Raw genomic sequence first — 19,867 nt, 5'->3', positions numbered from 1 at the left:
GGCATCGAACTGAGGGCGCTGCATCAAAGGTGGAATAGATACAAATAGAAAATAAATCAGTCATGTGCGAGTTGCCTCGCGCACGCAGGATTCCGTACTATTACGCAAAAAAAACGGCAAAACAATCACGATTGTTGTATGGGGTTTTAGTATTTGTTGTTATAGCGGCAACAGAAAAACATCATCTGTGAAAACTGTCTAGCTATCACGGTTCATGAGTTACAGCCTGACTGACAGATGGACAACAGTGTCTTAGTAATAGCGTCCCGTTTTTACCCTTTCGATACGGAACCCTAAAAAGACGCGCGTATGCGCGATGCGCCGCGACGTCTAAGTAGCGTGCCAGCCTTCCCGCAATATTTGTGAGGGTTTGGTATTTCCAGCGTTAGTCTTGTTCTATAAGTAAAGTATGTACCTTTAAATGCGCCTGCGAGAACATCCTCCGCCTGGCGACCTCGTGGACAGCGCGGACATAGACCACAGGCGCCCGGTGCAGTTGCGCCACGATGTCGAAGTACCGCGCCAGACGGTTGAAGCACTGGAAGCTGAGCATGGCGTGCTCTACACCGACATCGAGCTCCTAGATAGCCACTTGCACCTTAGTATACTTCAGTAAAGTGAGGTACCTTCAAATGCGCCTGCGAGAACATCCTCCGCCTGGCGACCTCGTGGACAGCGCGGACATAGACCACAGGCGCCCGGTGCAGTTGCGCCACGATGTCGAAGTACCGCGCCAGACGGTTGAAGCACTGGAAGCTGAGCATGGCGTGCTCTACACCGACATCGAGCTCCTAGATAGCCACTTGCACCTTAGTATACTTCAGTAAAGTGAGGTACCTTCAAATGCGCCTGCGAGAACATCCTCCGCCTGGCGACCTCGTGGACAGCGCGGACATAGACCACAGGCGCCCGGTGCAGTTGCGCCACGATGTCGAAGTACCGCGCCAGACGGTTGAAGCACTGGAAGCTGAGCATGGCGTGCGCGTCCTGCACCGACATCGAGTTCTCGATCATTAGGACTGCCCTGGAAGGAAAGGGGGGTATTAGTGAGGTGCGAGGTTCCTTTGGAACCCCAAGACTATATTCTGTGTTCTATATTATTTATTTATTTAAAATTTATTGCACAAAGATACACAATTATGTACAAATGGCGGACTTGGTGGTCTTTTCTACGATAACTAATACGATTAAGCAAGAAACTTAGGCAATTTTGAGCATGTCGATCCCTTGCAGAGACCTTAATTAGGTACAGTTGTGAAATTACTACTAAGAGGTACTCATGTACTGAAAAGTCTATTTTAATATTTATTTTATTTCAGTACTTGAGTACTTCTTACATACATACATACAGATACATAGCGTTCATTTTCATCACATGAATTATTCTCGGGTGAACTTATTAGAAATCACCTGTGAATAGAAATCATAATATACTTACTTTAGCCTCGCCTTCAATATGTGCGACAGTTCATCTTTTGACTTGGATATTCGTCGTCTAATATCAACTAGAGTCTGGTGTCCCTTGAGCAGTTTCTCGAGTTGGCACCAATGTGACTGCACCAGTGTAGGCAATACTGACGGGTCGCAGGCGGCGTTTAGCCGCTCTCGGTACTGAAATAAAAGTTATTTAGATTTCACACAGACGAACGATCGGGCAAGTAATGCACATACATAGTTAAAGATTAGTTACCTTCTAGTACCTATAACTTGTTTTGGGTGCCCGAAAAAATGAAAATTTATGTCCTATGAATGCCAATTAATCATTTGTGGCCCTGTTTCCAATTGCTGGTAAAACTATACTGTCTCTAATACCCGCCCAATAAGAGCTATTTTTGCCAATCACTTGTATTAGCGACACGGTCTAGTTGTTTCAGTCGCGCTCGACGTTCGTTACTTCGCTGAGCAGCGTATCTTAGCGGAACAAACGGTCCTCGATGCTTTAATGTTGAAATCTCGACTGTATCACTATACCAATAAGAGCTGTTTCAGCAAGTCACCTGTATTAGCGACGCGGCCTGGTCGTGCTGGTCGCGCTCGAGTTTCTTCACTTCGCTGAGCAGCTGATCTAGACGGTACAGACGGTCCTCGATGCCCTTGATGTTGAAATCTCGACTGTATCACTATTACAATAAGAGCTGTTTCAGCAAGTCACCTGTATTAGCGAAGCTGCCTGGTCGTGCTGGTCGCGTTCAAGTTTCTTCACTTCGCTGAGCAGCTGATCTAGACGGTACAGACGGTCCTCGATGCCCTTGATGTTGAAATCTCGACTGTATCACTATACCAATAAGAGCTATTTTAGCCAATCACCTGTATTAGCGGAGCTGCCTGGTCGTGCTGATCGCGTTCAAGTTTCTTCACTTCGCTGAGCAGCTGATCTAGACGGTACAGACGGTCCTCGATGCCCTTGATGTTGAAATCTCGACTGTATCACTTTACCAATAAGAGCTGTTTCAGCAAGTCACCTGTATTAGCGACGCGGCCTGGTCGTGCTGGTCGCACTCGAGTTTCTTCACTTCGCTGAGTAGCTGGTCTAGACGGTACAGACGGTCCTCGATGCCTTGATGTTTAAATCTCGACTGTATCACTATTACAATAAGAGCTGTTTCAGAAAGTCACCTGTATTAGCGAAGCTGCCTGGTCGTGCTGGTCGCGTTCAAGTTTCTTCACTTCGCTGAGCAGCTGATCTAGACGGTACAGACGGTCCTCGATGCCCTTGATCTGCTTTAGGCCGTGCACGTTGGCGTATTCTAGCACGTTGCATAGCTCCTCTTCTAATTCTTTGAGAGGTTCTGCGTCAATCTAGAAAGATAGCAAAAAATATTAAAAACAACAGGAAACGAAACTGGAAACAGCAATTTGGTTGATGAGTCTCGAAACTTACAATGTCAGTAAGATAGTTAATATGTACATATTATAAACGAACCTTGTCTATTATCAACACCTAAAAATAGGAAAGTAATTATGTCTGACCTTTTCACAGCTGAACTGCTGAAACTAATTTGATGAAATTTGACAGGGAGAATATATTATTTATTTTAAGAATACCATCCCTAGGGGGAAGGAAGGGGAAATTATCAAATTTGATACGGTCAAATATAAGCCCAAATATTTAACTTTTAAGATTATTAATTAATAAGGTAGCTCAACTATTCGAGGTTTAGATATTATTTTACCAAAAACTACGCAGTTTGTTTACGAATCCATCGATCATAATTATCTTCACATATGTGACGTTATCTATGGAAAGGGACCTTATTGTCGATGGCGGTTACGCCATTATTAACGATGCTCCGATATAAATACAATGCCGCGCGACGCTGTGCGCCGTAAGCGCCATCGACAATAAGGTCCCTTTTCATAGATAATGCCCCATATTATATTTATTGGTCACTATCAGTAAATTTTAACAATCACTCCATTCAACGCCCGAAGTCAGTCAGTAGGTTGGATTAAATAAGAATAGTAACCTATAAACCCACTTAGATAACTCCTTAATAGCTTTGCCGATAAATGTATCACATCTTGCAGTAACCTGTACAGCCCAATTTACTCATAGCACATACTCGTAGTTATGTGGTGAAAAAGAACATTACTTATTATTAAGGTCCGTTTTTATTAAGGATCCTAACGAAAAAAAGTAGCATTTATTTTATAAGGAATCTCAAATAGATTATTTATGTAAAAGATATTTTTTTGCTGTGGGGATATTTTTTTGCTGTGGGTCGTTTACGAGTTATTTACGAAAAACTAATAAAAACGACCTTAGAACAAATTATACGTGATTTTCCCACCTTAATATATTATTTTAAAATATTCATCCTAGCGAAGAAGTGTACAACTTTAAATAAAATGGCAAATGTCAAATGTCTTACCAATGCCAATCCTTTTTGGCAGTAGTCTAAAATGTCTTGTAACGAAGCCTTGTTGCCCTGAGCCAATATCCAGTGTAGTAAGGAACCTTCCTCCTTATTTTCATAAGAGTGCGCTTTGAACGTGACTCCCTCCACTCCTTGATGAGCTAAATTAAATGTTAACTTACCAATACCAATCCTTTTTGGCAGTAGTCTAATATGTCTTGTAACGAAGCCTTATTGCCCGGAGCCAATATCCAATGTAGTAAGGTAGGTTCCTCCTTATTTTCATAAGAGTGCGCTTTGAACGTGACTCCTTCAACTCCTCGATGAGCTAAATTAAATGTTAAATAACTTACCAATGCTAGTCCGTTTTGGCAGTAGTCTAATATGTTGTATCGAAGCCTTGTTGCCCTGGGCCAATATCCAGAATAGTAAGATAGGTTCCTCCTTGTTTTCATAAGAGTGCTCTTTGAACGTGACTCCTGCAACTCCTGGATTAGCTAAATTAAGTGTTAAATAACTTACCAATGCCAGTCCTTTTTGGCAGTAGTCTAATATGTCCTGTAACGAAGCTTTGTTGCCCTGAGCCAATATCCAGTGTAGTAAGGTAGGTTCCTTCTTGTTTTCATAAGAGTGCGCATAGAACGTGACTCCTTCAACTCCGCGATGAGCTAAATAAATTAAATGTTGAATAACTTACCAATGCCAATCCTTTTTGGCAGTAGTCTAATATGTCTTGTAACGAAGCTTTGTTGCCCTGAGCCAATATCCAGTGTAGTAAGGTAGGTTCCTCTTTGTTTTCATAAGAGTGCGCTTTGAACGAGACTCCTTCGTCGGAGTCCTCGATGGGCTCGGCGGGCGCTGGCGCATGCTCGGGCTCTTTGCTTGTTGATGCGTCTTTATGGCCGAACACTGGAAATTGATAGTGGTTAGCTTATTCTGTTGAGAATCTGCTTTCAATGTAGAGATAGGTTCCGGATTTGACTATCGATAAGTACATGACTATGGTCTTATAGACTGAAGGAGTTATATATTAAGGAACAAAAGTTGACCGATCGGATTCGAACCGGCTTCTTCAGTTTTGGGGTGGAGGCCGTAATTTCTAGGCCACCCGAACCTTTAACTAGTTCTGTTCTCGGGCTCTTTGCTTGTTGATGCGTCTTTATGGCCGAACACTGGAAATTGATAGTGGTTAGCTTATTCTGTTGAGAATCTGCTTTCAATGTAGAGATAGGTTCCGGATTTGACTATCGATAAGTACATGACTATGGTCTTATAGACTGAAGGAGTTATATATTAAGGAACAAAAGTTGACCGATCGGATTCGAACCGGCTTCTTCAGTTTTGGGGTGGAGGCCGTAATTTCTAGGCCACCCGAACCTTTAACTAGTTCTGTTCTCTAGTTGACATGGTCTTGAAGATTTTTAGTAAGCACTGACAGAAGAGTCGTAAGCTCAAACAATATGAGTAAAAGTTTCATCTTAGTCTTAACCCAATTTTGACGCTAAAATCTACCTGGTATATAATATTGTCGACATAATTACTGAAAGAACTTCGGCATTCATACAACATCAAATTATAACTAGTAAACTCGCGACACTCATGGAGTTTCCATTATGGAAATAGGTTTGTTTATAAAGTAGGTACTCGGGCGATTATCGTAATCGCACTCGAGAGCGTGTGCGGTAAGCAATAGGCATGCGATCCTCACGGAAAAGCTATGTACGTTTTATAACGTGTAATAAAATTAAAGTGAACATTTATTGTAATACATGTAATTCTTGTCTATAATTAGTGTTCACACCAAGTCTCTCAGCTGGCAAGACGAGCCGCAGCAGGAAACATAAATAAATTGTAATTTTTTATCTTAATTGTTAGTAGATTTTTTATCGCCGATTATGTGCAGGTATAAGTACTAGGTACAAAATTAAATTCATTTCTCACCTCTCAGGGAAAAAGCAATTTAACGGACTTCGATCTCTGGGATAGGTAGGTAGTTTTTTCTAACACATACCTTGTGTCACTTTAAGTGAAATATAAATATATCAGCAATTATGTTTCTGATAACAGGAAAACGATAAGTATAATTCGTCCTGGTCAAACATTTAATCTGTTACAAATACAATTTGCTTCTGGTGCTAAACTATTTAAATCGATCAAATAAAATAAATAAATGTGAGCGTAAAAAGCGGCCAAGTGCGAGTCGGACTCGCCCATGAAGGGTTCCGTATTTAGGCGATTTATGAAATTATGACGTATAAAAAAAACTACTTACTAGATCTCGTTCAAACCAATTTTCGGTGGAAGTTTACATGGTAATGTACATCATATATTTTTTTTAGTTTTATCATTCTCATATTTTAGAAGTTACAGGGGGGGGGACACATATTTTACCACTTTGGAAGTGTCTCTCGCGCAAACTATTCAGTTTAGAAAATAATGATATTAGAAACCTCAATATCATTTTTGAAGACCTATCCATAGATACCCCACACGTATGGGTTTGATGAAAAAAAAATTTTTGAGTTTCAGTTCGAAGTATGGGGAACCCCAAAAATGTATTGTTTTTTTTCTATTTTTGTGTGAAAATCTTAATGCGGTTCACAGAATACATCTACTTACCAAGTTTCAACAGTATAGTTCTTATAGTTTCGGAGAAAAGTGGCTGTGACATACGGACGGACAGACAGACGGACAGACGGACAGACGGACAGACAGACAGACAGACATGACGAATCTATAAGGGTTCCGTTTTTTGCCATTTGGCTACGGAACCCTAAAAAAGAAATCAGGTACTTATATAATTGGTCTTGGACTAACGTTAAAATCTACAACATGCTACCAAACGGTGTGACGTTTAAATCGAATAAATTGATTTGATCTTAATGATATTATGATATTGATTTGTTTATTTGCATAGACCGACGTCAACTGTCTCGTCTCTCCAATCTCTCTTGAGATCGGTGCGGTGATCTCACAAATAGGTTTTTGTGTCGAATCGTCTCATGTAAATATGTATATACTCGTAAAAGTGTATTGACCCGAGTCACATAAACCTCCATGAACGGTTCACAATTATTGTTTTTTCTCTTTATTCATACGACGACAATTCAAAAATAATCCAAAATATAAACACGTCATAAAAAAAACCAAACAAGAGAACCGTCAGTAATAGGGCGGGTCTCAGGGCCTTGGTTCCTATTCAAGAAATATTTGTGAAAATAGAAATTTGTACTCAATAACATTAACATTACCTACTTTAATAAGTATACCTACTTAAAGTTTCAAGTAATTGGCACATACACGATACCCTCCATATGTATACATGTCATAAAGAGAATTTTATACATAGTCCATAAACCTATAAAAGTTCCTCGGGTATGGCGAAATAAAATTGTTACTAGTGCATAAAAATGCTTACCATCTTCCTCCTCGGATAATTTGAAAGCCTCCACTCCAAAGTCTTGATTCGTCTTCTCTGACCCATCCAAAGGCTGACTTATCCTATAGTATTGACCCTCGAAGTCGGTCTCCTCGAACACGTCGAAGGCCGAGAACCGGTGGGCCTCCGCGTTCAGTTGGAGAGCCGGCAGAATTGGAATCTTGCCTAAAGATTCTAACACTTCGTTGAGACTGAAAGGAAAATGATTGAGCCAATTTGTGACTTACGAAACAATTGCATAATTTAAACGCTAATTTAAACGGGAGACTATTCGGTGCCATTTATTTTTGTGTGTCATACAGAACTTAGATATGATAATACGCGGGATTCATCAAACCACCGGAAAGCCAAACTATGCACTTCGACAATAAAGACATATTCAGATATGTATTTGTGAGCACCTAGGCCGCTTTGATATATCTGATGGCGACTACTATGGCCATGCATCGATCGAGATTAAATGAGGTGTCGAACGGAATTAGACACGCAACGTGAACGTCAACCGACAGCTACATCGGAATAATTGTGATACGAACAAACGGTGCAATTTGCATACTGATTTAAAGTTCAAATGCGTAAATAAGAAAGTTTAATGGATCTGTCCGAGGCACACTTCAGAATTAGCAAACAAAGAGACGACGTAGGCGATAGCGCTGACGTCAAGGTTTCTTTAAAAGGTCTTATAAATAATATAAAGTGCCTCGGATCGAAATTGAATAGATATTTATTTATAGACGTTGGCATACAGACTCCACGAGATTGTACGCGATTTACGGTAATGATTCGGACATCGGTTTATAGAGCGAAGTACAGTAGCAGCCAAAAGTCATAATTTTCCTAGTATTTAAATTTCAATATATCATTATAAACTCAGTGTCATGCAATATTGAACACAATTATTGTAAACGTTTAAATTTAAAATGTCTCAGCACCGAACTTTTATCGGCGCCAAGTCATGCTTAATACAAGAATAGCTCGTACCCTAGGTATTTATAAGATTTACCGTTTTTATTATTTTACTACAAAAACATGAGGAAGAAATCTTACAATAACACCTAGTCTAATATTTTTTTCCTTAAGAGAACCCAGGGGTGGATTAGTGCTCTCGCCAAATCATCCCTCTATATAAAAAAAAGGTTTATAATGAAAACAAATCGGAATATGTAAGACTTTTTGCCGCTAATGTAAAACGTGCGTGACGCTGCTAGGTACTATTAGATAGCACTAAGTCTATTTCGTGACAGACATCTCGTATTAGCCTCGATTGTGTAGAAACTAAACAAGAGTTGATAAAACATGTTTTCTAAAGCAGTCCGAGTTTATAATGAACGGTTTACTAGACTCCATTACTGAAATGAAAGTTACCGTCATATACCGATACAAGTTTAGTATAGGTACTAGACTATCTAGACATCGTAAATGTTATATAGCTTTTCCTTGAAGCGTTTACGTTTGGTAGTTAATATGATGTTGATATAAAACAGTTTCTAAGGATATGGCTAAATTAAGTTGTACTAAATTAGTACTTCATTTTAATTATGGCTGAAATCGGTCGATTCCGTTATCAACAAGATTGCCACGTTAAATAAATATTACCTCCACTCATTATAGAAGTTAGCTACAAAATGCTTTGTTAGAAAAACTAATAACGAATATATTTACAGTAACAATATAGTTCATTTCTAGCTACGGACGATCATTAAATGTGCAAGAGTTTTTCTGCAAGTCTACATTATGAGTGTTACTCATTGTTTTTTTGTTGTATTTGCCAAACACAAAGCAGTGAGACCAATTAAATATTAATGAGTGGTTTACACGTCCGCGTGGCCGTGGCGGGTGCTCAACGGAAATAGGTCAACTTATACAATTGTACGAAGAAAATGCACCATAGATGGAAAGTATCGAAACTTATCAAACGGAAATCTACAAGGTCACGCGACACACGATTACAAGTCTGTAATAGACTAATTACGTACCTATGCAATCAATAGAACACCTAACAAAAGAGTATTCATACATGTGATTGAAATATAGTTTTACGGTAAACCAACAGTGATAAGATCCATTTCCAAATTAGATACCCTATTTAAAGCTTATCACTTTCGTAATAATAGCCGCTGAAAATATCATACATACTTGTATGAGGTCAATGTCGGAAACTATTCACCTATTAAGGCCATCATACGCTCAGCCATGGTAACGCTAACGACATATAGACGCGAAACTTCGCAACCTCATATCTCCTTTTTACTTTGTTTTGTAATTTGAACTTTAACTAGAATCACATAAAGTTGTTTTTTAGTTATATGATTTTGTGTAGGGGAAGAGTATATGAGAATGAACGTAGGAAACGATGTGTTAATGGTGAATTTACTAAGGTGATTCACGTCTTTCTTAAATGGTTACAAACACACTCTACGAAGACAAAACGGATAAAGGATTTGCAAACTGTGTTGTTGTATGATAAAATACCAGAGTAAACCGAATAAATATCATTGACTACAATAATGATCGCACGCGTGATATCTTTGTATGATAATCGGATCAGTCCGTCCAGTAGTACATGTATGTATTAGTAATTAGATAATAGTAATGCTAAACTTACGCGGTCAATTGTTCGTGGTACTCGTCCTTTTTTAGGCGATGTTTTCTGAATGATTCTTTGAAATTTCTAGATCTCTCGCAGAATTCGTTGAAGATGTCTTCTAAATTCGCCACAACCGCCGACCAACCCTGTATGAAAAACAATAATTGTATACCTATATTAGATTCAATATAAAATATAAAGTGCAAAAAATAGACTTCACATTCAGGCACCAACTCAAATAATTAATTCTAGTCTGATAAAGATCTACAAAGGTGTCCTACGAATACTAATACCTATAGTTACTATTGTTACTAATGATATGAGTCATCATCAATCAACACCTGTACTATTAGTATTAAGACATGTCCGATATAAAAATAATACCAAAGGCCATATTTCTACAAGGCACAAATATGTATGTATACACACTCGGTAAATATTCTCTGTGCTTCAGTCTGTCATGAAACACATTGATCACGGCTCAGCAGTAGCTCACAAGGAAGTAGACGTTGCATTGTCTACGAACGGTGGCCACAGACATCTGCTGCCCCTTATACCATCGTCGACGCGGATAACTGATCATTCGTAAACCTTATTGCAATCATATAAGGTGTATGTTTGATCAGTTAAATGTGTTACTAACTACGATTACAACATTTTATACTATTTTAATCCTTGTGTTAAGCAATCAAGGTCGTTATTTAAATGTGTTTGAATTACGAACAGAAGTAGAATATTGTTAGAATGGCTATTATAACTAAAATTTAAATGGCAAAAGCTAGTAATACTAAACTGCAGGAGAGGAAATAAAATTAAAACATGTGATAATGGAAGGACACCAACGTCGTTCCATATGTTTATTTTTAGAATTTAGAGACGAAATACTAAAAACCACAACTACAACTTGACATACACAACGCGTTATAGACTCGGTAGCACGTGGTTTTGAATTCGCTTCCTTTGAAATAGTAGATTAACACTCATATTGTGGCACGTGCCACGCTACGCACGTAATTTAACAATGGATCCACGTTGCTAAAATGAATGAAACAACTGCGGAACTGCGCCATAGACGACTTCCGAATGACTACATAAGACCAAATAGTATTTTAAATGATCTATAGTTTTAAGACACGGACCGAACTATGTTATTTTGAGTTGTTTTCTTTTTCCAAATCTGATTTCCAACTTATTTTTGAGATGATACCTGTGGAAGCTACTAATCTTACCTGATGCTGTAAATGCTGTTCATGCACCAACTGATCGCAGCTCTTGGAAACATCGTGCGCGAGATCACTGAACTGCTGCGCAAGCGTCGCGCACTTTATCACAGTGTTGACGGTCGGCTGCAGTGAACAGCACATGTCAACGTTCGCTTTCAGCTCCGCTAGGGATTTCCCCTCCACTCCGCTTCGGGTGTCGCTCCGGAACTCGCCTGAACTTAGCTCCACTATTGGACTAAGGTCGCTGTACACTAGGAAAGACAATGGGAAAGGTATATTGAGTGACCCTTGTAGAAATACATGTTTGTATAATTGACATCATTTCTTACTATGTAAACTACAAAAACTTCGTGTTTCTACAAACTTCTTTGGTACAAGAACTCAAAAGAGTTCTAAGCGTTGAAACGGGACGTAGGACGTATGTAGAGAAGCTATGTAGAAAACGGTAAAAAAGCTCTCAAATCAGTTGATTTGAGAGCTTTTTTTACGGTTTTCAACCCGCCACCCGCGGTTGGCTACCCGCTAAGTAATGCAGTTTGTCGATCAGGATATTAAAAATACTTTCATTACATCAGTATCACGTCAAGTTGCATCAACAAACCAATTTAATAAATTTTAATTTTCCAAAGCTTCCCGTACAATAAAATTATATACCTATATAAATCGTTATTAAAATTAGATTACACACGGTTTGTGCGATATGCCCTTAACATTTTTTTTTTCGGAGATTATGCGAAAGAAGTTTTGTGTCTGTATATAAGACTAACCGTAAAATAACCTGATCGATCGTGTGCGTCAGAATGGTACATGGACCTCGGAAATTCCAAGGAAAATGTTTAGAGATATTTGATACCTTTTGTGAATACGAGTGTTAAAACATTACCATAGGTCAGGCGAAAATAAACCTTGTATTAATGACGTAAAGACTGACAACAGTAATCGTTACGTACTTCAACTAGGGTTGCCAGATGGTCGGGATTCGGCGGGATTCTCCCGATTTTTAGCATGTCTTCCCGATTCCCGACAAAGTGAAAATTGTCCCGAAAAACAGCTTCACGTTATAAAACAATAATTTCAAGTTCCGAACTGTCGTCGAGCGAGCAAGCGACCCGCGTCGAGCCCGTCAGCGCGCGCGCAAGGCGCGCGTAGCGAGATTGGGCAGAGCAGCTGACGTAGTGCCAATAATGTAAAATATCGTTGTTTTTAATACAATTAATTTAATTTGAATGGTTTTTTTTTTCCCAACTTAAGGCCCACAATCCCGATTTTTTTTTTCCCGATAATAGCGCCTTTCGATCTGGCAACCCTAACTTCAACGTATGTCGAGGAGTACCTATTCCGAAAATAAACTATTGTCAAGAAAAGCTCCAACCGCCATTCTGATGCACATCGTTGTAATGCACATCACGCCGAGTAAGGTTCATTCACTATAGATCTATAATTAAGAACAATTAATCGTATCAACTGCAGATACCAGTAAAATACGACACTAGTAACTCACCGATATAGGCTATAATAATCGAAACGATTTGTCACAACAAGTTTTATTCTCATTTTATTGTAGCTATAACTCCGTACGTTTGACCTCCATTGTCTAAGGAGTAAATTGTACCTACTTATTGTCATCTGCACGTGTATTAAAAGACATATTAATCGCCTATTTGTGAAATAGCTAACTAATTGGATCATAATTTGTAATCCGTAATGTGGTCATGAAAGTAAATATTTTGTATATAACACTTAACATTACTCAGGCATCATCATCATTGGATTCATTGGCCTTTGAATCTGTTGCAGACGATTTATGGTGCAAAACCGGAGAGACGCCTTTTTTGATGGCTAAATACTGCCTGCAATATCTGGATTATATTACGAAGTTAACTCTAAATTTCAATCAAAAAAAATCTCTAAATTTTTCGACGCAAGACAATAGACACACGGTTGATATTACCAGCGCGTGCTGCCTGGTTCCAAAAAAGTAGTAGGTACTTATTCCACAAAATTATTACTTATCAGACATGTCAACATATCGACCACTCCAACCGTGGCAGCACACCAAGGTCAAAAACTTTATCTGATGAGGGCGGACTCGTTTTTGCGATCACATAGAAATAAGAACGAATCTTTAATCATTTACAACGTTCCTGCCTCAACAGCCGGGCAGTAGGTACATTATAACAAAACCTAAATGGTACCTGACAATTGGAAAAGTAATTTACTATGCCATATCCTTAACACGTGTGGTAATAAAGCTAATTGATCGTATTTCAGCGCGTATTTAAGATACATTCCGAAGTTTAGAACCCTTTACAGCGCAGCGCTCGTGGTCAAAGGGAGACTCAAAAAACACGCTCGAAACATCGGGATGTATTTTATATTCATTATACGCGATATCATTATACGTAGTATAAAACAAAGTCGCTTCCCGCTGTCTGTCTGTCCATATGAATGCTTAGATCTTTAAAATTACGCAACGGATTTTCATGCGGTTTTTTTTTAATAAGTAGATAGAGTTATTCAAGAGGAAGGTTTATGTATAATTTGTTAACCCGTGCGAAGCTGGGCCGGGGCGCTAGTAAATGATGTAATGCGATCAAATAGTTTTATTTTATGATTAACTATCACGGTAATAACCCATAGTCATATAGAGCGTAGAGGTACCCAGATGTAGCTCAAAACCGGGACGAATGGAAGACACAATAGGCTCACAATAATACCCTATATATTATCACAGACTACATATATACAGACGCTGCTATCCCATACATTCAAATGTGACCGCCTAAAAGCGCACCATTACCAGATGGCGTCACTGAAAAAGCACTGTTGCCTATCATGGATACAAGATGGCGCTGTGTCACATCCAAATCATAGAATTCCTAACGACATCTATACGTCTTCATTGAAAGTTAGTAGACATATGTCGTTGCCAACGATTAGAAGTAATCAACAGATGTCGCTTTATAGCGTATTGAATAAATCATGAATCTAGTTTAAAACTGGATCAAGCATGAGGGGTGGAAGGAAATGACCGAACAGGATAGTCTTATGTATCTTTCAGTATGAGTAAAGAGAGTTCGGGCACTTAAGGAGTACAGGGAGGGAAGGGAGAGGCAGGGTACAGAGAAATAGCGTAGCCAAACGGTATAACCATAAAGTAATTTCGGAAAACGATACTGTGGTGATGATAATATTTATATATTATAAGAATGCTACATAAGTCTTGCCGAAACTATTTAAACCGGCTGAAAATAAATACCTGTCATAATAATTTTGCGCATGCTACCATTGGTGCATGGCAAAAGGATTAGACATTACTACTGGCGTAAGTCCGTCTATATGCCACCATGCCACTGGTACTTGAGCGTTTCTTTATATTTTTTTAATCCAATTGCTCAAAAAGTTTAGTTTTTGTAGCTGCAAATCGTGCGTAAAGTTTGATTTTTTTACACTAGTGCTAAAAAGTAATCTGATTGATACATTTTAAATAAATGAGTATTATGCGAGACCCGCTTATAAATGACCCACCTGAACAACGCGCGATTGGGCATAAAGGAGTATTATTCGAGACCCAATAGTATTACTTGAACAACGCGCGACAGAATGAAGCTGACGTTCGTACAATACACTTTATACACTTAATATAAATGTAATTAATTAGATATATATCAATATAATGAAATAACAAAAGATTCATGTTTTTTTACATATAGCTGGTCAACCAAATCTTGTCAGTAAAATAAAGGCGCGAAATTCAAATTTTCTATGGGACGATATCCTTTCGCGCCTACATTTTTCAAATTTGCCGCCTTTTTCTACTGTCAAGATCTGGTTGACCATGTATAATTATATGTTCTGAAAATTAATTTTATTAATTTTAATAATACAATTTCTCTTCAATTGGCATAATGCTGACAACAGTGACAACAGAATCCACATTGAAAAAAATGGCAATTAAAAGTAAAACTTTTTTTATTCCCTTCCCGCCTTTTTTATTCAACATTTAAAGTGATTTATGTTTGTAAGTAATTGCCAAGAAAGCATAAGTTATTAAATAAAAATGAGTGATTCAGACGATTTTGGAGTTAATTTAACGCCACCAGATATCAAAGCAAAGGCATCCGTTGTAAGTGACAGGGCTATAACCGCGAAAATCGAATTTTGCAAATTGCGGGCATTTTTCTCTGTCACTCTAATTACGCCTGCATTGGAGTAAAAGAGAAAGATCCCCGCAATTTGCGAATTTCGGTTTTGGCGGTAGCCCCTCAGTATATTTCCGGAAAAATCGAAAGCTCGGTACTCGTGCAAAATGACATACTTCTCGCACTTATATCGAAAACTACTATTTTTTGCCATTTTTTATATTGTGATCTTTTTTGCCACTTTTGTGTTATTTGTACTCAAATTCACGAGCTCTTTCGATCCTAATGAGATAAAATACCTCAATTCATGCTCAATTCACTCTTATCGTGCCTTCTAAAAATTTACGATACAAGTTGCATTGCAATAACCAGTGTTGGCCGAACGTTAATCCCAATTACCATTAAAAATTAACCATTGAAAAGGTTAATTCGAATTAACCATTAACCATTGAAGGAAAATTAATTGTCAATTCGCATTAACATCAATTTGCATTAATATTAATTTATTTCGAACCATTAAAAATTAAAAAGAATTAATGGTTAATGCTTCACAAACCATTAAAAATTAAATCAATTTTTAATGACAATTAAAAATATTATTGATAATTATCAATTAACAAAAATATATCGTAATTTTATAAAGGCGCCCGTAATTTTTATCTAGCTAGTGGACCTCAGGTTTGGTGCAACATAGAAACACGCCGTTTGGTCATCCGACTCGTCTTGATGAGCACTTGGGAGACCAGTACCCAAGATAGAGCTGATGCTGAACCCTGGGTGTACCTAGTGGAATTCAGGTTTGGTGCAACATACACACACGCCGTTTAGGCTATTCGACTCGTCACAATGAGCACTTGGGAGAGCAGTACCCAAGATGGAGCTGATGCTGAACCCTGGCTGTACCTAGTGGAACTCAGGTTTGGTGCAACATAGACACACGCCGTTTAGGCTATTCGACTCGTCACAATGAGCACTTGGGAGAGCAGTACCCAAGATGGAGCTGATGCTGAACCTTGGCTGTACCTAGTGGAACTCAGGTTTGGTGCAACATAGACACACGCCGTTTTGGTCATCCGACTCGTCTTGATGAGCACTTGGGAGAGCAGTACCCAAGATAGAGCTGATGCTGAACCCTGGCAGTACCTAATGGAACTCAGGTTTGGTGCAACATAGACAAACGCCGTTTTAGTCATCCGACTCGTCTTGATGAGCACTTGGGAGAGCAGTACCCAAGATAGAGCTGATGCTGAACCCTGGCAGTACCTAATGGAACTCAGGTTTGGTGCAACATAGACAAACGCCGTTTCGGTCATCCGACTTGTCTTGATGAGCACTTGGGAGAGCAGTATCCAAGATAGAGCTGATGCTGAACCCTGGCAGTACCTAATGGAACTCAGGTTTGGTGTAACATAGACAAACGCCGGTTTGGTCATCCGACTCGTCTTGATGAGCACTTGGGAGAGCAGTACCCAAGATAGAGCTGATGCTGAACCCTGGCAGTACCTAATGGAACTCAGGTTTGGTGCAACGTAGACAAACGCCGTTTTGGTCATCCGACTCGTCTTGATGAGCACTTGGGAGAGCAGTACCCAAGATAGAGCTGATGCTGAACCCTGGCAGTACCTAGTGGAACTCAGGTTTGGTGCAACATAGACACACGCCGTTTTGGTCATCCGACTCGTCTTGATGAGCACTTGGGAGAGCAGTACCCAAGATTGAGCTGATGCTGAACCCTGGCAGTACCTAATGGAACTCAGGTTTGGTGCAACATAGACAAACGCCGTTTTGGTCATCCGACTCGTCTTGATGAGCACTTGGGAGAGCAGTGCCCAAGATAGAGCTGATGCTAAACCCTGGCAGTACCTAATGGAACTCAGGTCTGGTGCAACATAGACAAACGCCGTTTTGGTCATCCGACTCGTCTTGATGAGCACTTGGGAGAGCAGTACCCAAGATAGAGCTGATGCTGAACCCTGGCAGTACCTAGTGGAACTCAGGTTTGGTGCAACATAGACAAACGCCGTTTTAGTCATCCGACTCGTCTTGATGAGCACTTGGGAGAGCAGTACCCAAGATAGAGCTGATGCTGAACCCTGGCAGTACCTAATGGAACTCAGGCTTGGTGCAACATAGACAAACGCCGTTTTGGTCATCCGACTCGTCTTGATGAGCACTTGGGAGAGCAGTACCCAAGATAGAGCTGATGCTGAACCCTGGCAGTACCTAGTGGAACTCAGGTTTGGTGCAACATAGACAAACGCCGTTTTAGTCATCCGACTCGTCTTGATGAGCACTTGGGAGAGCAGTACCCAAGATAGAGCTGATGCTGAACCCTGGCAGTACCTAATGGAACTCAGGTTTGGTGCAACATAGACAAACGCCGGTTTGGTCATCCGACTCGTCTTGATGAGCACTTGGGAGAGCAGTACCCAAGATAGAGCTGATGCTGAACCCTGGCAGTACCTAATGGAACTCAGGTTTGGTGCAACATAGACAAACGCCGTTTTGGTCATCCGACTCGTCTTGATGAGCACTTGGGAGAGCAGTATCCAAGATAGAGCTGATGCTGAACCCTGGCAGTACCTAATGGAACTCAGGTTTGGTGCAACATAGACAAACGCCGGTTTGGTCATCCGACTCGTCTTGATGAGCACTTGGGAGAGCAGTACCCAAGATAGAGCTGATGCTGAACCCTGGCAGTACCTAATGGAACTCAGGTTTGGTGCAACATAGACAAACGCCGTTTTGGTCATCCGACTCGTCTTGATGAGCACTTGGGAGAGCAGTACCCAAGATAGAGCTGATGCTGAACCCTGGCAGTACCTAGTGGAACTCAGGTTTGGTGCAACATAGACACACGCCGTTTTGGTCATCCGACTCGTCTTGATGAGCGCTTGGGAGAGCAGTACCCAAGATTGAGCTGATGCTGAACCCTGGCAGTACCTAATGGAACTCAGATTTGGTGCAACATAGACAAACGCCGTTTTGGTCATCCGACTCGTCTTGATGAGCACTTGGGAGAGCAGTACCCAAGATAGAGCTGATGCTGAACCCTGGCTGTACTTAGTGGAACTCAGGTTTGGTGCAACATAGACAAACGCCGTTTTGGTCATCCGACTCGTCTTAATGAGCACTTGGGAGAGCAGTACCCAAGATAGAGCTGATGCTGAACCCTGGCAGTACCTAATGGAACTCAGGTTTGGTGCAACGTAGACAAACGCCGTTTTGGTCATCCGACTCGTCTTGATGAGCACTTGGGAGAGCAGTACCCAAGATAGAGCTGATGCTGAACCCTGGCAGTACCTAGTGGAACTCAGGTTTGGTGCAACATAGACACACGCCGTTTTGGTCATCCGACTCGTCTTGATGAGCACTTGGGAGAGCAGTACCCAAGATTGAGCTGATGCTGAACCCTGGCAGTACCTAATGGAACTCAGGTTTGGTGCAACATAGACAAACGCCGTTTTGGTCATCCGACTCGTCTTGATGAGCACTTGGGAGAGCAGTGCCCAAGATAGAGCTGATGCTAAACCCTGGCAGTACCTAATGGAACTCAGGTCTGGTGCAACATAGACAAACGCCGTTTTGGTCATCCGACTCGTCTTGATGAGCACTTGGGAGAGCAGTACCCAAGATAGAGCTGATGCTGAACCCTGGCAGTACCTAGTGGAACTCAGGTTTGGTGCAACATAGACAAACGCCGTTTTAGTCATCCGACTCGTCTTGATGAGCACTTGGGAGAGCAGTACCCAAGATAGAGCTGATGCTGAACCCTGGCAGTACCTAATGGAACTCAGGCTTGGTGCAACATAGACAAACGCCGTTTTGGTCATCCGACTCGTCTTGATGAGCACTTGGGAGAGCAGTACCCAAGATAGAGCTGATGCTGAACCCTGGCAGTACCTAGTGGAACTCAGGTTTGGTGCAACATAGACAAACGCCGTTTTAGTCATCCGACTCGTCTTGATGAGCACTTGGGAGAGCAGTACCCAAGATAGAGCTGATGCTGAACCCTGGCAGTACCTAATGGAACTCAGGTTTGGTGCAACATAGACAAACGCCGGTTTGGTCATCCGACTCGTCTTGATGAGCACTTGGGAGAGCAGTACCCAAGATAGAGCTGATGCTGAACCCTGGCAGTACCTAATGGAACTCAGGTTTGGTGCAACATAGACAAACGCCGTTTTGGTCATCCGACTCGTCTTGATGAGCACTTGGGAGAGCAGTACCCAAGATTGAGCTGATGCTGAACCCTGGCAGTACCTAATGGAACTCAGGTTTGGTGCAACATAGACAAACGCCGTTTTGGTCATCCGACTCGTCTTGATGAGCACTTGGGAGAGCAGTGCCCAAGATAGAGCTGATGCTAAACCCTGGCAGTACCTAATGGAACTCAGGTCTGGTGCAACATAGACAAACGCCGTTTTGGTCATCCGACTCGTCTTGATGAGCACTTGGGAGAGCAGTACCCAAGATAGAGCTGATGCTGAACCCTGGCAGTACCTAGTGGAACTCAGGTTTGGTGCAACATAGACAAACGCCGTTTTAGTCATCCGACTCGTCTTGATGAGCACTTGGGAGAGCAGTACCCAAGATAGAGCTGATGCTGAACCCTGGCA

The 19,867-nt window shown here is 40.7% G+C and overlaps 1 protein-coding gene across 1 annotated transcript in view; it reads right to left on the bottom strand.

Annotated features, from left to right (window-relative positions):
* LOC134648092 (RB1-inducible coiled-coil protein 1) overlaps positions 1-19,867 on the bottom strand; it is a 47,072-nt gene that overhangs the window by 15,460 nt on the left and 11,745 nt on the right. The window contains exons 4-10 of the mRNA XM_063502554.1: positions 11,113-11,357; positions 9,902-10,029; positions 7,276-7,487; positions 4,555-4,766; positions 2,617-2,799; positions 1,439-1,611; positions 838-1,024 (exon numbers count right to left, since the gene is read on the bottom strand). Coding sequence (XP_063358624.1) covers positions 838-1,024; positions 1,439-1,611; positions 2,617-2,799; positions 4,555-4,766; positions 7,276-7,487; positions 9,902-10,029; positions 11,113-11,357 — 1,340 coding nt within the window. The remainder of the gene's footprint in view (positions 1-837; positions 1,025-1,438; positions 1,612-2,616; positions 2,800-4,554; positions 4,767-7,275; positions 7,488-9,901; positions 10,030-11,112; positions 11,358-19,867) is intronic.

Source organism: Cydia amplana, chromosome 5 (assembly GCF_948474715.1).
Source record: "Cydia amplana chromosome 5, ilCydAmpl1.1, whole genome shotgun sequence".
NCBI lineage: Eukaryota > Metazoa > Arthropoda > Insecta > Lepidoptera > Tortricidae > Cydia > Cydia amplana.
Note: the sequence above shows the minus strand (reverse complement) of the source record. Positions and strands in the feature narration are given on the sequence as shown.